General features: G+C 35.7%; 1 protein-coding gene, 1 long non-coding RNA gene and 1 pseudogene across 2 annotated transcripts; 1 reads left to right on the top strand and 2 right to left on the bottom strand.

The window, feature by feature from the left end:
• Positions 1-212: 212 nt before the first annotated feature.
• On the bottom strand, positions 213-7,713 carry LOC138310438 (uncharacterized). The gene is made up of 3 exons (XR_011206430.1): positions 7,358-7,713; positions 1,211-1,381; positions 213-666 (listed from the first exon to the last, which is right to left on the bottom strand). It is a non-coding gene; the product is annotated as an uncharacterized lncRNA (long non-coding RNA).
• On the top strand, positions 3,018-6,943 carry LOC138310788 (uncharacterized; annotated as a pseudogene).
• A 2,359-nt stretch (positions 7,714-10,072) lies between the features above and the next one.
• Positions 10,073-18,157, bottom strand: LOC138310158 (toll-like receptor 1). Its single transcript, XM_069251283.1, has 3 exons — positions 17,946-18,157; positions 17,117-17,427; positions 10,073-10,600 (listed from the first exon to the last, which is right to left on the bottom strand). Exons 1-3 carry the CDS (start codon positions 18,155-18,157, stop codon positions 10,410-10,412), a joined length of 714 nt encoding a protein of 237 aa, XP_069107384.1. The 3' UTR covers positions 10,073-10,409.
• Between the last annotated feature and the right edge of the window lie 372 nt (positions 18,158-18,529).

The raw sequence follows: 18,529 nt of genomic DNA, 5'->3' as shown, positions 1-18,529 counted from the left end.
ATTTTTTCATGCCAATGCGAAATATATTTTTTTTTATTATTTAAGATTTGACGTTGCATATTAATTTGAAAAAGGAATCCATTAAAATAATAAAGATATGAAATATTTTAAAACAATTATTAAGCATTCATGTGACAATTTTTATTATTATTATTTTATTGGGTTTGAACAAAATATTATTTATAAAGTTTTATGAGAATCCGCTTCGCTGATTCACAGTGTGTAAACAATTTTCTTCATACTCCTATGGAATAAGGTAACTGGAGACTGTTACTACGGTGTCCTTGAAACTTCCCAAGTTTATCATATTCATATTTGACACACACGTTTTAGCGTATGTTTCCTCATCTTTATGATTTTCCCCGCGAAAACATAGTTCTTCGTCCTGAGAGATTTGATTGGTGCTTTTACCAGCACTGGTTAATGGAGGGAAAAGTTGGATATCGCCCAGGTTCATTTCTCCCCTCCTAATAGTGAGATATCTCCTTCCACTCGTCTTGTACCAGAATGAGGTTCACTTTGCGCCATTTTTACATGCGTTTCATCCGCGTCGTCTGTTAATTCAAAATTAACATTGTCAATACCATGCAAGTTTTCAGATAGTGTATTTCCCGCTTCGACAACCTGAAGGACACATGTTTCGTCGCCTATGTCAGTATCCGTAGTCTATAGAATGAAACAAGGTTAAATTAGTTACCAAATGAAAACCTGTAGAAATATTTAATATTTAGTCAATTCAATCTCATTAGCATCAAATGTTCGGCTCTTCTAATTGTGGCATTAGTACGTACATGATCATTATTATCGCTGTTTACCAGTGTTGAACCACGTCGGTGCCAAAGGACCGATTTTTAAGCATCTCCGATTTAAAAATGGCATGTTAACAGCCATTTTGAGTTTTAACGAATTTCGTTACTAGTTCAATGTGAGATGGAAAGAAAACCGAATTAACTCATAATGAACATTCAACATTGGGCTCTAAAATACCAATTAGGTATTGATTGCTGGTCTGATATTCTAGCAATAGCGGCAGCAGTTACAATTATTACGCCTTTGCTGCTTGACAAGTTTAGTATAGTCATATCACATTCAAAGATACTGAGCAGCACACCCAGACACGTTAAACAGACAACGGACAAACCAGGCGTGCAGCTTCCTTCACATTTGCTGCAAAATGGAAATAAACAACTTCTTCCATTTGAAAACTTACTTGACATTCGTTGGTACTTGCTCTTGATGATGTCTGGGCCCAGACTGCTTTTGAAAATTGACACAAGCATACCTTATCATTGTGAGTTTTGTGGCGTAAAACCTTTGCATCCGGTAAAGAATGAAGACATAGATGGCGAACCGATTTGAATAATTCTTCATTGCACCTTTTCTGAAAATAGAAAGATGATTTATTGATCAGTTGAAATATATTTACCATGATTTTAAAAATTTGACTTTTCTAATCTATGAAGATTACTTAGTTCCATCAAATCTGTGAATTTAGAAGAAGATTTTTTGAAAAAGTCATTTTGACCCTTTTTGTCCCTTGGTTTAGCCAGGACCAATATGGATATGTTAAAATGCTATATACCAGGGTAATAATTCTAACCCAGTTTGACTCATTTCCAATGAACACTAAGCAAAAAAAATGTTCATAAAATGTGTTTTTCCTAATATATAACCTATAGTAAATTTAACCCCCTCTCCAGAGGAAAATCTGAGATCCCAAGGCCATGAAATTCACAATTTTTGTAAAGGACCTTATGACCTTTCAATCTATGAATAGTATCTAGTTCCATCAAATCTGTGAATGCAGAAGATTTTTGCATATTTGGCCCCTTGTTAATAGGATTAAATGGCCATCTCATAGGGATAATTCTGACAACATTTGATAATTTCCTATTACAAATGACCACATAATGCTCAAAAATGTGTTTCTCTATATAAATTATACTAAACTTAACCCCCTCCCCAGGGGGAAACCTGAGACACATCTCTGTGAGTTCAGAAGAAGATTTTCGAAATTAAAGTAAAATTTTACCCCCCCCTTTGACCCCCCCCCCCCCACCGCCATCTGGACGTCGACCCAATTACTCATTGAAAATATATGATAGAAACACAGATAATACCCTGGAGTCAACTAATACATTTAAGTAGAATAGAAATATCATTTAGAGTTGCTTGAAATATCCATCAAATAGATGTGGTACAAGATGGCGGCAAAGTGAATGCATCGCTCGGAGTTCGCTCCGATATTCTGGAGTATTTCTGTCATTTTCAGGATGTGCACTGTAACAAAAGTGTAAAGACTAGTTATGAGGACGGCTAACACGGTATATATTCATTTCTCGATTTGGTGAAGGTTATTTTGAGTTTTTAGTGTATACATCCTGGTTATATACAAAGTATATGAATATATACACCGAGTACCCGCTTTCCACCTGTGTTCTACAATGTATATTTAGGTGGACACACTATTGCGAGCTTATACTGGGAATATCGTCACGCTCTGCCTATTTTGTAACTTTACCGGTATGAGTGCGCGTTCTTATACCATGGTTATATTGTGTGCGTTATAAATTAATTGTGGAACTGAAAGCATGGCTTCTGAAGTAGTACGTCAGCCTTGATTGGAGAATCTCGCAAGACTTTGTATGGTGAGGACACTGAACATGGTTCGGATATCATTAACTTTATGAAACAGATACTATATATATAGTAGACGCGACTTACAGATATTGAAGTGCAGGTGAACAAAATAGATCAAGTTCATAGTGATCTGCTAGCGCTAACGAAGAGAGATAGTGAGATAGAGAATAATCAGAAAAAAAACTAGCTTCAGATACGCAAGAGTTGGAGCAGAGCACCAGGGTAATGAGTGATTTGTTTGACAGTCTGAAAGTTACCACAGAGACACACGAAACCAAGATCAGTGAAATTAAAAAAAAAACCAGTGCTATAGCGATCAAGTAAAAACGACGGCCGCTTTAGCGAAGGTGTGTAACGAGAGAGATCAACTAAAATCCATGCCAACAGACTTACAGTGTCGATCCATGAAATCAAATATAGTGTTTCTGGGTCTTCATGAAGTACCCCGTGAAGATGGAGTTGTGAGATCGTTTTTGTATAATGAACTCGGTATCACGGAGGACATTGATTTTGGCAACGTTCATAGTTTCGGGAAAAGGAAGTCAGGAAGGCAGCGCCCTATTGTTGCTAGGTTTATCTACCAACGCCAACACGGACTTGTTCTATCACTGACCCACAAGCTGCACGGATCGCGTTATAGTATTAATGAGCAGTTCCCTGCCGTGGTCGAGGATGTCAGGAGGAAGCTTTTCCCAGTCGTCAAACGACTTCGTAGAGAGCGCCATAGGGTAAAATTTATCCGGGACATAATGTATGTTGACGGTGTTCTTTATACGGGGCCTGAGGCTTCCGCACCTCAACCGGTTCAGCAAACGAGCCAAGTGTTTCATGATTTACAAATAATAGGCGACGACCTAAGAAACGAACACGCCCTCCATCGACGCCTTCGTCGTTATCGGGAGGTCCAGTCAGTGGCATTACAACCGATAACAAGTTCCAGCCCTTAGATCATAGTACTGACGATGCGACAGCGGTGTCTGGACCATCAGAACCGTCTGACAATACCGGAAGATCTCAGAGAGATAGTGATGATGTCACACCACAACAGCAAGCTACTACGTCATCTATGCAGAGCTCGGAGCTTGAACTTGACGAAATCCACGTGAAACAAGTATAGGGGCCACAGGAGGGTAATACCTCATTTACTATATGTAACTGGAATGTCCAGCGCAATTTAAGACTTAAGCTGGAAATACAGACTTTTGTAATGTATTTAACAACACAGATATTGTGTTTTTGTCAGAATGTTGGTCAGATAATGACTCCAACCTTGTAATAGATGGTTTTGAATTTTGTAAGCCAGCCATTAGAGCAAAGTGTAAAGGTGGAGGTATCGTTTGTTTATTCAAAGCATGACTTCGTCCGTTCGTGTCAGTAGAGATGATAGAATTAGATAGTATCATGTGGATCATAATAGATGGTACTCTCTTTGATGATAAGAACGATGTTTATGTGGCCCTTACCTATATTCCACCAGAGAGGTCTATTTTTTATGGTTCCTATGATGAAGATATATTCCAGGTGTTAGAGAATGGGGTTGGTCATTATAGTGAGAAAGGTCATGTTTTTGTTATATGCATAATAACATAGATAGTTTAAACGACGGCTTTATATCTTATGACGTAGAACAGTCTGTTCCTGAACGTAAATCCGAAGATATGCGACTGAATACGTTAGGACGTAGTCTTATTGAACTATGTAAATCTACCGGTTTGAAGATTGTCAATGGTCGTATATATGGAGATAGAAATGGTAAGATCACGTTTTATAACACACATGGCACAAGTGTAATTGACTGTGTGCTTGCTAATATAATGGCTTTGTCAAATATCACCAGTTTTAGTGTAGGCTGCTTTAATGAATTCGCAGATCATGCACCTATATATGCTACCCTGAATTGTCAAAAGACAATAACTGATGCATGTAATTGTTGCTCAGGTGATATTAAGCATTCTGTGTTGAATGTAGTCTGGTCTAATGAGGCCAAAGAGAACGAACATATTTTAGAAAACATGCATCTAATTGAGAGATCTGTAGATCAGCTAAGTAATACGAAGGAAAGTATCGACGAGTGTTTGGATAATTTTGTTAAATGTACACGGTCTTTGTTTGATCAGTTTTGCTTACGCCAATGGGAAATAGTAAACTGTACTTGTTCTTGTCATTGTTTAAAGTCTACTAAGAAAGTACCAGATAAACCATGGTTTGATGATAATTGTATGCAGTTATACACTAAAATAAACAATAAATCTGCTCGGACCATTTTTAATAGAGACAGATCATTTACTAACAGGATAGCTCTCTCGGAGACTAAAAATGTTATAATTCGTTTGAAGCGAAGATTAAGCGTTCTTATATGAGAATGCAAGGTAACATGATGGATTTGCTAAAGCGCAATAACCCTAAGGAATTTTATAAAGATTTCGCAAAGCGGAAAGTCAGTAGTGTTGGAGATATAACATTAGATGAGTTTTTTTCTTCATTTCAAGAGTCTTGCTGGAGATCATATCACGTCTGACACTGATAGTAGCTTGGATGGTAAAAATATCGATAATGTTTTTCCTGAATTAGACGTGGATTTTCAATTAGATGAAGTTATTCATGCAATGAAAGGTCTGTCTAGAAATAAGTCGGCTGGTACTGATATGATACTACATGTATATAAGTACATGATTTAATACAAAATCATTTTTGCATCTGTTCTATTAAAATTGTTTAATAGTATCATGGAAGTCGGATATTTTCCCGATTCCTGGGCACAAGGTATAATTATTCCTGTATATAAAAAAAGGTGATAAGAACAATGTAAATAACTATAGAGGTATTACATTAATTAGTCATGTAGCAAAGTTATTTATCAGTATTTTGAATAAAAGGCTGTTAAAATGGAGCGAATATGTATCTGCTGTTACAGATGCGCAATTTGTTCGATTTACATGTCGGACTCTTACAAGGGGAATCTTTGTCTCCGATACTTTATTCTCTTTTTGTTAATAATGTAGACAGTGAGTTGATAAACTCAAAGTTATCAATTGCAACTTTTGAATTTGTTCATACTTATGTATGCTGATGACACAGTTTTGTTTACTGAAATTGCTAATGACCTACAAAATATGTTAGATAGTCTGCAAAATTATGCAAATAAATGGAGTTTATCTGTTAATATAGATAAAACCAAAATAGGTGTTTTTAGAAAAAGCAAACGTCTACAGGCTAATGAATTCTGGACCTTTCACGCAAGGGCTATAGATATTGTTGACAATTTTTGTTATTTGGGGCTACATTGTAGTTTTCAATCATATTGTGAAATTTACTCCAGCGCTTAATACATTAGCATCACCAGGAAGAAAGTCATAATATCTCCTTAATAGTAGGATGCAAAATTATATGCTTAATGTGGAAACAAAGTTATCATTATTTGATACTTATGTGTCATGTGTGCTTAATTACTGTTGCGAGGTATGGGGCTCTCACCCAGCACCTAAGATTGAAGCTGTATATCTTTTATTCCTAAAGAGTTTATTGAGTGTGAAAAAACAGTCAATATTTCTATGGTGTATTTTGAGACTGGTAGGTTTATTTTACATATACAGCGTAAAATAATGGTGATGAAATATTGGTTAAAGCTATTAAGAACAGATAACTGTATTTTAAAGTCATGCTATAATGTTCTATTTAAGCTCATTATAAAAAAAGCCTGATTATACATTAAATTGGTTGTGTGATGTAAAAAAATATTTATGTAGATGTGGTTTCAACAATATTTGGATTTCTCAGAATGAAGATAATGAAAAACACTTTCTGGAAGTGTATTCTCAGCGCTTGCATGGTATATTTATTCAGGAACTGCGTTGCGTATTTGATGTTTCTTCTAAATGTGAAATTTAAAAACATCTTGTTGATAACTTTGAAATGCAATTTTATTTAAAGAAACGTTGAATTCTAAAACTAAACAAATATTGAGTAAATATCGCATGCAAGGCCACTCTCTGCATATTGAAACTGGCCGTTATAACGCCGTTCCCAGAGGCGATAGACTTTGTACTGTTTGTGACAAAAATGATGTAGAAGATGAAATGTATTTTGTATTACTATGTCCTGCTTATTCTGAGTTACGTAAAAGTTTATAAAGGCTTATCACCACAAACACCCCAGTGTATATAAATTAATTATGCTATTTTCATCTAAAAATGTAAAGAACTTAAATTTGCTGGGGAAATATTTGATCCAGGCAACAGAAAAAAGAAAATTCTCATTAATCTGTAATATATCATTTATAAGTCAATTTGTTTATTTGTTATGAAGTATATCGGAATTATCCTCCGCCATCTTGAAACATAACAACGATTATTGTATTATGTATAATTTATGTATTTGTTAAACCTATATGCTGTATTGCATATGGAAAATAAATAACTTTAAACTTGAAACTAATACATTTAAGTAGAATAGAAATATCATTTAGAGTTGCTTGAAATATCCATCAAATTAGATGTGGTATCGATGATATTTTTTGTGTGAATAGCGGTGTTAGTATCCAGGATTTACAAGAACTTTCATTCAGTTGCAACTAGCTTCGTGTCAAAAAGTAGAAAAATATCGACGTAGCGTAGTGATTAACTAAACACAAGGATAATGTGTCATCTAAGGCTGTTTCGTTAATATGAGGATGACACAAACAAAGCAAGCAAAACTACTACTCATTAAAAATACCTACAACTATGTCGTCATCAGAAGCCTCTGGCCATTGTTTTCGCGCTCTTTCCTTCATAAAATCCTGAAATCGAAACAAGAGATAAGCATTTAATTTAATACCTATATGTGTGCGGAGGAACATATCATGACAATCCGTAGTACGTGTAGTACATGAGTGGTATTTTCCATCCGTGCAACAAACAAATATGATCCAATATGATAAACTCGCCAAATCAATATTTCAGTTTAAATTACTACTGTTGATTTGATCAAGATTGACTGATTTTCCGAGAACGTAAATTACTGTTTGGCCAATCACACAGAATGTCAACTATACAAACAATTTTCTTAATAATTAACTAATAATTCCCGTCAACAACAAATAATCAGTATGCCATATATAGCATGTTAAAATTAATTCATAAAAGTGAAGACGAAACGATGAAGTTTATCTACGTTTTCTAAAAACAAAGTGTTTACAAAGAGAAGGACGATGATGTGTATGTTTATAAAAGCAGTAACAAGAGGCCCATGAGTCCAATCTGATAAAAATACTGATCCTTATAACCACTCCGTTCAATAGAGGTAGTCATAATAATGATATGTGTAACGATTTGTTTGTTTTAACCGTAGTCAAAACGACTAGAAAAATGTTACAATAATTTGCTTTGCCCTGCGTTCGACTGCCGCGTTAGCTTGCATATTCCTGTATCTCAATATGAAGTTTCAGCGTACTGGGGAGATACACTTTACAATTCACTAACATTTAACATATATAAATTTACCAATGTCAAAATGGACCCGCGTGACTTAGTGAGACATATTATACATGGACAGTTTTGCTTCTATCAAATCATAATACACCAATATTCCTATACAATGTTCGACCAAGAACGTGGCACTAAACATCGGGCCGATTATCGATAGCTCAATCTCCACTCCAATTTCACAAATACCGTTCACAGCGAATATTCTCGTATTATCTCTTTAACAGTTAAACCCAAAACTCAACACAGCCCACATTGACATTCCAGAAATGATGGAAAATGTTCCATTTGGTTATTTCCATACTCCATATACAACCTACTTTTGAGATATTAACATAGTATTTCAGGAGTGTATTTTGACCTAATATGTTTCATTAATGCGGCTTAAGTTGCGCGCTCGTCTCTTTTTACGTCACCTAAGTCTTTACAGGAGGTCTGGATAGCAAAGAGACATTCAGACCGATGCTGCACGCTAAGAATTCAATGTTTAAGGCGTTGAAATTGTCTTTCAGAAAAACTTTGACCATGGTCCAGTATGATGTGTTGTTCGATGAACTGTTACTCAATGACTTATTTGTCTCGTGATTCGCCTGTAGCGGGGTTATTCTCTAATTAATTACCAAACATTGTTAATGACAACACCAACACTTCAGGAATAGTTTTGGTGTCTTGTCTGTAGCCTTCGCACGTCTTATCTTAAAAAAATTTCAAACATTTACTTAGTATTCACGATAACATCACGATGCACTTCACAGATTCAAGACAAACAGAAAAAGAGAAATCAAACTCCTAAACAACAAAATGCTTACCCAACATGGCTTCATGTTGTAGTATACAAATAAAATCTTTGTCAGTCAAGGATTTGGTCAAAGCTTCGTTTTAAAACATTGCTGGTTTCCGTTTCATAAATGCATTATTTCTGTCACTTCAATATAACGTAGCATCATATTTGTTACGTAAAGGTCCTCATTGATATATCCAGTTTAATACCTCTCTTATTTTTGAGAAAATATTAGTTGTGACATTAATTATTATTTATATCCATAAAACTGCTACATGTAATGACACACCATAGTCTATATATTAAGTGGCAGTTTCTGCTCCTGTTTAGTGTTCAGCATTACGGGAGTGGGACGATCGGTTCGCAAAGATTCACGGCAAAGACGTGGAAATGTCACGGGCAACATTATATGGGTTTTCTAATTTCTAAGGCCATTCTATCGCCTTCATCCGGGTCGTTGAGGGTGATTTTTATAAATAGTTTTCGTGATTAAGTAAAGTTTATAGTTAATAGCTAAATAATCCATTTTTTTTATAAAAAAGGATACACATGATTGGACACAATAGTTTGTATAAAACACAAGATATTTTTGTGATTTGAAGTCAATTTTCTTTTGTAGAATGGATCGAGAATCTTGAACAGCCTGAAATAAAGAAGATATAATTAATCATGTATTGACAGTACAGAAGTAATATTTTCTGGTCAAAACGTAAATTTTATCAATAGTCAGCGTTTTTCAATCATATATCAAAAGCTGTTTATAAATGCATTAACTCCGCATTTGGGAAATTTCCGCAATTTCCTTTATCCTAGTCAACACAACTTTGTTAGCGCTAGGTTCATAAACAATTTATCTTTCCATATAAATCATAAAGTGGTTAATGATTATATAATTATGATTGCACTATTAATTTGTTTGATAAAACACTGGGTTACATACCCGGTTTAAAAGACAAAAAAACAAACAAGATCCAAATATCCATATCATGATGGGTACTACGATGGGAATTAGTATCAGACTCTGAAACGTGTCGTCAAATTCGATCGGTCGTTCAACCAAAAGAAGTCCAAAGACGGACAATGCAGTAATGGCAAGCGTAACTAACGTAACTAGGACAACACGCTTCAGAGGATTTCTTTCTTTACACATGAACAATCGCTTCAAGAGGAACGTATTGTTGATGTTCTGAACCATTTCTTTGTAGAGTTTCGCAGATTCCTGTAACACATCATGTATATCTAAAGTGATGGACTCGATCTAATCAACTATAAAAATTGTCTTACGAGCACTTTTGCTAAGGTGATATTTGTCACTTTAAGATGAAACGATTTGATAAACAGACAAAGCTTGAAGATGTAATGTGTCAGATCTTTGATGAACAGTGCCTTTGAACTGACGATTCTCAATACTATTTTCTATGAATACAGATTATTTATGCTTTACATGTATGAAAGGTTTTATTCAAGACAACGTTTGCGTTTGGAAACCAAACGGTCGATAAATATTTTTAGCATCGGTGTCCATCCTACATGACTATACCCACCTCTATTGATGAAGACTTCAGTTTGTTTAGTTCTATCTCCGTTAGGTCATTGAATTGATAGCTTGGGTTACAACATAATCTGGACAACTGTTGTTCTGGGTTCTTAGTTAGTATGACTTGGCCACTTCGGATGTTTTCCATTACATCGTGTTGGGTGTTTGGTGGCATAACGTCTAAATTAGAAAAGAAAAACAATTTATGTATGTTTATCATATAAATTATAATTTTTGTTTAATTTCAGAATATTTTATTATTGTAAGATGGAAATACAATGGGAATAGGGCAACAGGCAATGTCTATATTAGCTCTCTCACGGGCTCTATAATTTATCATAAATTATAATTGCTGTGATCCGTGGTTTAGAAAAAATAAACGATTAGGAAACAACTATTATTTACGCACAGATCAATTCTTGATGTGTCTTTAAACCAACGCAGGGAAATGGGAGGGGAGTGGGATATATAACATCGTCTACTTATATGTGCCGTGTGTGGCCATTAAGAAATAGAAGCAGGTGCTTTTGTCTTATATCGGGGGATGTTTTCATGGAAGAGAATGAATAGAATAATGAAGTCTTCTTTTTTTCGACTTATGATAATACACGTAATAATATGTTACAATATATACAATCAGATATCAAAGTCTCTGGTTAATCACGTTAGTAAACCAGGCGATCTCGAGCTGGAGACCTGACTCGGATATTTATGTCTCATTTTATACTAAATATTCGTCCAAATGGCAAAATACAACTCGCTTCCCACTAATAAGAATAAATTGGTCCTTAACTTAAAAGTATCAACAGGAAAGCTTTTGTTTTAACGATTGTTTTATTACATTAATATCATATAATGATCCTGGGTCATTTAAGGACGGCCTTCCATGTATGCAGTGTGTTGCGTGTGTGTAGTGCGTGATTTAGGAGACTGTGGTATATTCGTATTGTGTCTTCCTGAAATAGAGGAGAACATGCCCTTTTATAATACTATTTAAGTGATGCATGCCGCCGAAGTCATCTGAACAAATACAATAAAACATTGAGCAGAAATCACGGTGCACACACTGGGAATATATATTACGGTCATCCAAAATGGATGCCGGCAAAAGTCGCTTCGCAACAGCTTTTGCTGATATTGATATTTTATAATGACTATGAAGGATTTCCATTGGTACACAGACAATCATTTGTACCTGCTGCATCTCTACATTCGGATATGCGTAAAAGCAACCAATTTTAACACACGAAGCACTGAAAAATATCCCCGAGATGACCGTAATATCGAAGTTTGATGACAAATAGGATGACAGTAATACTCAACAGTGGCGCAAGCCAATGTTCATGCATTTGCCATTATTAAATACGACGGAGAATGGTAATTACGCCAAGAATCGTCCATTTGTCTTCTTACCCGTTAAAACATTCATTTCGGACTTATGGTAATCTCGGATTAGAAGATATCCGTACTATTTCCAATCAAGTTATCAAAAAATATTTACAAATTCCACTATATCATTAACTACATTATTTTTAAATTGATATTCCAAATCGTATTCTATACTTTAAACAAATTAAAATATAAGTACTATGGTATAAACAGGTACATTATGTACCCGATCATGCTAATTAAACAAATCAAATAATTATATATAATTAGCCACCGAAGAGTTGATAGAATCATTTTTCAAACAAGATCATGCACCTATTATATATAGCTACATATGTATCGAGGTAAACACACTACTATATCATCAATTCAGTGCACTACCCGAAGAACATAAATCCTCCTTTCGGTAGTGTATTAGGACTTTCCCTAATCATGTTCAGATCTACATTGACGGCTTAAGCGATAAAGTTGCAGCAGCATGCTGTGCATCTAATCACTGTTCCTCTATCCGACTCATAGTCATCTCGCCCAAAGAGCACAACAAAGCTAATTGAATATGTATACGGGGAAGAAATAGCGTGTTCCAGTGCTGTAAAAAGGTGTAGAAAATGCTTTTGATCTGAAGTACACGTGGTATAAAGGTCACCCGAACATGACCCCTTATGGGTTGTTGTTAGATCCTCTATTTAACAGAGTGGTTAAAGGATCTGTATTTTAATCACTGGAGACCATCATATAGCAGTGATACCAAATACCTTAATAATTGGTTTACTTCCGATATGTCTGCAAATTGCAATGCACACTCAGACAAAAATGTCCCTTCAAATATTGAACAGGGGCCGGTCACAGGGATCTGAGAACTCGTTATAATTTATATAATTATGGACCTAGCAGAGTGTCTATTGACAATTTTAGACACGTCCAATAGATCTATAGGTACTCTGGTGGGTCCATAATTATATAAACTGTAATTAAGATGTAAGTCTGATATCCCTGTGGGACCGGTTGTTCACAATATGGTTAGCCGTTAACTACAAATAATACAGCCTCTTATGGTATGTGTCACGGAGGTGGGTTGTGTTACTGTGGTGTAAGACATTTAGGCTAATTGTACATATTCTATATGTACATGTACGTGTAAAAGCCCCGAGACTACAGTTTTCAGCCTTCTTTTGAAATACGCTCAATTTTATTCATCAATTTACATTTAAGCGTTGAACGTCTAGCGGTTTCATGGAATTTCCCTCTGTTCAGTTGGCATTCATTCGTTCACGATGAGATATATTCAATGTCGCTACATGTAGAATATGTCTGTATCCCATTGCGTTCATACCACCTTTCACGCAATCAAAACACTGTTCAATCTCTATATTTACATAAATAAGTCTATTTTTATATGTTCGTGATCAAATTAACTACAAGTCAGGATGGCGGTAGATATAGTTCCGATTGTTGAATGTAACAATGACAGCTTTCAATTATTTTTAAAATATGATTTTTTGTTCAATTTGATCATATATCAATAATGTCCATTTCGAATAAAAATTGAGATAACCGGGGCGGAACGACTACCGATATGTATCGTTGTCATGGTAGTGATGCGGTTCCGAAGTGGAGCGAGCCGCCATGTTTGATTTTCAATCGAGGAAAGTTACTGTGATATAGCCTATTGATGGTATGACCGTTGAGCTGCTGAATGTTTGTCATGTATGTATAGGTCAACGAACGCGATATTGACTAAATTCTCAATAGTGATGACTTTTATTTTATAGTACGGAGGATAAACAAGTATTTGCATGGTGTGTGTAGGCCAATTTTGAATGCAAAGACGGAGGATAAAGTTGATGATAATGTTTCGGATAAGATACCTGTAATGGTTTTTTTTTCTGGAAACCTGTACATGACCTGTTTACCTATTTTTTACTTAGATGATCCCCGAGTTGTTCTCCGACAATCAGATATTCTGTATATACATACTGACGTAACTATGGAATTTCCCGAACATTCCCGAGCAAAGCCCCACACCCCGTTTGTAGCCTCCGACCAGCGATTCAGTTTGTTGTTTATTACCGTTACAATGCTTGGACACATCTTTTGTTTTTTGATGTCAAATACATATTTAAAATTGTGACGTCACAATGATAAAGACGTCCTAATTAGCGATTGAAGTTCATAGTCTATGTGACTGCTAACTGCGCTTGGTAAGGTTACATAGTGGGACTACAGAGAAAATGTAAATATCCATGTATGTGCGCTTTGACATTTGGGTTTGTTTATTTTTATATTTATTTCATTTTCTTTCTATTGACAGTAACATGCTTAAAAGTTTAAAACATGGTGACAAGTTTCACTGTAAAGTATTTATACCAGTTAGACACTAGTAAACATAACGGCATGGCTATTTGATAACATACATATGTTTTGAACTCTATGAATTTGTTTTCCAGAAATATTGTCGAAATACAAACACAAAAAAATTACGAGTCAACAATAAAACCTAAGGTTAGCCCCGATACATTTATACATACACTTTTATCAATAAATCTATGTTCAAATACACCAAAAGAAGTGATAAATTGTATAGTGGCATACAAAATATCACTAGTTTGAACAGGGTCTAATATCAATCTTAAGTACACATGAGATTCGTACCAAGTCCCTGTGCTATTACATAGTAGTACCAGGTATATATGCTCGGTAGTTCTTCACATTTTAACATACTGTGAAGGTCAATGTGAAAATCCATATCATTTACATGTATCTATTATAGTGTAAAGTTTCTTTGTGAAATAAGAGCTGAGGGTCGTAATACTACTTATGACGTCATTAACTCCTTCACTTGCTTCGTTTGTAGCAATTCATTCAATGGTCCGAGAGGAGACGAAAGGGTTGGCAAGAATCGCCTATAGTAGTTCACTAGAAGTAGAAAGGATCGTAACTGGGGTAGGTTCTCTGGTTTGGGTGCTCTTAATACCGCATCTACTTTATCCGAGGACTTCCGTAAACTTTGATCTGTTATGTCCACAATATGTAATACGGTCTTTGAAAAATGTGCATTTGTCCCTGTTGGCTTTTAATCCAGTACTGTCTTCAGGTTGTTTAAGTGTTCCTCATCCGTTCCATATCGTTTAGGATACAAAATGTAAAGAGAATCCCTTGTAACATTTGGTCGTCAAATAGCGGGGGCCGAAGCTACTCCGTAACACTGGTATAGCCCTTTGTGCGTATTGATTGTCAAAAGTTCCCTTGAGGATTCGTCCATTTTCATTTGATTGTAAGCCTGAGTAAGATCTATCTTAGAGAATCATTTTCCCCCTGCTAGGGAAGCAACAATGTCCTCAATCCGTGGCAATGGATACTGATCAATCTTCAAATCTTGATGTATGGGCACTTTGTAATCTCCACATAATCTCACATTACCATTTTTCTTAACAACTGGTACGACTGGAGAAGCCCATTTGCTAGATTTTACAGGAGTGATGATTTCGGTCTGTTCTAACCGCTGTAAATCCTCCTCCAACTTAGGCTTAAGCGAATAGGGAACTGGTCTAGCCTTGTGAAACTTGGGCGTCGCATTGTCTTCTAAGTAAAGTGTAGCTCTAATGTCCTTCATTTTTCCTATTTCTTCACTGAAAACTGTCTTGTGACTGTTAAAGATATCTTGAAGTCTCTTTTCAGTAGCATCATTAGGTTCAAGTGCTTTCACTACTTTGATTTCCTGCCATTTTAATGTAAACTTAGTAAGTCCGTCTCTACCAAACAGGGCTGGTCCTGTTTGATGAACCACAATAAAATCCATGTTTCCTGTCTGATTATTAATAGTTACGGGCACATGCACCGCTGCTAATGTTCTCACCAGTGTAAGTTTTAAGTATCATTTTTGTCTTTTTCAATGGTAGATCACTGAGGTTTTTCCTGTAAAACTTATCAGGAATCAACGATACAGAGGACCCTGTGTCCAATTCCATTGACAGAGAATGACCATTGATCGACGGCTGTAGTACAATAGGGTCTACACTGTTTAAACTGTGCACATGTAGTATAGGCTCATAGGAATCCTCCTGTGGAGCTTGTTCCTCAACAAACTTGACATTCTTACCTTGTTTGCTGTGTTGACCTGTAAAACTTTTTTTCTTAGACAAACATGCTTTTTTGTAGGTGTCCTTTTTGAACAGTAGTTACATATTGTCTCTGCATCACGACAATTGTCCACTCTGTGTGGTCCACCACATCTATAACATGGTTTCAAAGCATGATATCGTGTTGGAGTTTTCAGCTGCGCTGACGAAGTTTTATTGGAGTTACTTCCCTTACTTACTCTGGTGTGTAATTTGCGCAGCTCCCACTGCATGCGTGGATGAAGAGATGATGGCTGTTCGCACATCTTTCCTCCAGTTTTTGAGGCATATCAGTGGATTAAGAATCCCGTCCTCGTCGCCAAAATATATTGTTTCTCAACATACTATAAACACGTGGTAGCCATTTTTAGGAACTACTTTATTTTTTGCACACTACCAGACATATATACCTATATTATTCCTACGCTAGGAGATTCTAATAAATGATATTACCGGAATGCACACATGTTTGAATATATCGCTTTAATAGGATAAAGTTAACCGTACGTTAATGTTTAAGTGATCATGGATAAGTTTTCATATTTCAGCACTTTCAAACTTCGTCTTATATTATGGTCATCCATAAAACGTATTACGGCAGCCGGTTTTGAAAACACGTTGGTTATTACGGTCATCAGGGAAATATTTTTCTAGCGCTTCGTGTGTTACAATAAGTCATAGCATAGTGATAACATTGACATTTTTCAACCGAAGTAGACAAATGAGGTATCAAAATGACCACAATAGAACAACAAATACATATCAGGACCATAAAATCCAAAATATGTAGTGATTTCTACGCAGGAAATACAAAATTGTTATGACTATTTTTCAATTTTTAGTGAAATTCGAGATGGCGGCCATCTTGATGACGTCATAACCGTAAGTTCATCCCAACTTATGCAATGTTAACATTTTGATTTGTGATCAGTGCGTCATAAGGGTTCAGAAAAATATTGGTTCGGAGTTTTCGGGGGGGGGGGGGGGGGCATGTGGGACCCTCCTAGCCCATGCCCTAAACATGTTACATGCCCAATTTAAGTACTCTTTCGGTTATGTAATACAAGTCGTTTGAATGAAAATATTATGAACGGCGCATGGCAGACGATGACGGACGAAGCACGATGACTATACGTCATCTGACAAAGGAAATAAAATAATTGAAACCAAATCAATCAATATATATTACCTTGACGAATAAATGCATCCTCCACTTTATTTGCGATATCATTCAGCTCAGTGCTAATGCCGTCGATGTAGGTCTTGTATTTTAACTTTAAAGGTAGTTCACAGTCGTTCCGCAAAAGAACTATCATGTAATCATTCATATGATGGTCAGCAGCGTATGCGTGTGCCATGTTTACCTCCATGTCACAATACGTCTTCTCCAGAAAGTTTGTACTCACAACGAAGAGAATCTTTTGGCATATCTTCATAAAACTTTCGATGTTCTGCATAATAGGCCAACCCGGTGTGAAGTCATTATCTGACATCATACATCTAAAAAATTAATGGAATGTGTTATGTTATTTATGTTTTTAAGTCTTTCTTAAATTATCAAATTGACACCTGTATCGCTCACATGGTTAAATTCAGTAATAACAAACATATACCTGGTTTAGTGTCAAGTATTGGCTGTGTCATATATTGCAGTTATGATATTTCAATTTACATGTCGTCCTTACATGGCCATAGCTGTTAATAGGACGTGAATTAATCAAAAATTTTGTTTGTTTATTTGTTTGATTAATTAACGTCCTATTAACAGCTATGGTCATGTAAGGACGACCTCCCATGTATGCTGTGTATTGCGTGTATGTTGTGCGAGGTGCATGTTTTGGGAGACTGCGGTATATATCAAGAAATATCAAATCTCTCGCATCTCACAAAGAAAAATAAATAAATAAATAAACAAAATAAACAAAAAAAAATAAAATTTAAAAAGAGTAAATTTATATTATATAATTAATGAAACTCTTATGTACACATCAAACCATTACTTAAATATCATAACGTACTTCAAACCCAAATCTTCCAAATGTTTTTTGAGGCTCAGAACATAATGGCGATCTGACGATGAATAAGATAAAAAGATATGATACTGTTTCCCTTCCTCAAGGGGTTTCTCTCCAGCAGTTCTCCTCGTGTGAGTATCATCACAGTTCTGAGACAAATGTCCTTCCTCAGAATTGTCTCGTGTTATCATAGGAACAGTATCATCGCGAGGCATTGTTCTGTAATTAAAAACAACTGATTATAACCCAACTTATTTCACAGTATTAGTCTCCGAGATATTTTGAATGTCTATATTACTTCTAAGCTGCACTTCAACATACATAACTTGATCAAAAGTATGACTGCAGTCTGCTTCTGCTTAGCGCTCGGCATTAAAGGTGCAGGACGACCGATTCACCCGTTGTCAGTATAATGTGACCGTATGGGGTGTGTTGCTTGGTGTCTTCGGCGGCATGCTTCAGTGATATAGCCAATACAGACACAAATACAGCCAATGACAAAAAAACTCAATTAACCAAACCAAACTAATTATAAAGTTTAAACTTGACTTAAACTATAAGTGATTTTTCTTGTGTGTCATATTAAT

The sequence above is a fragment of the Argopecten irradians genome, chromosome 16, assembly GCF_041381155.1.
Source record: "Argopecten irradians isolate NY chromosome 16, Ai_NY, whole genome shotgun sequence".
Taxonomy (NCBI): Eukaryota; Metazoa; Mollusca; class Bivalvia; order Pectinida; family Pectinidae; genus Argopecten; species Argopecten irradians.
The sequence above is the reverse complement of the archived record's forward strand: the minus strand, read 5'-3'. Positions and strand labels throughout refer to the sequence as shown.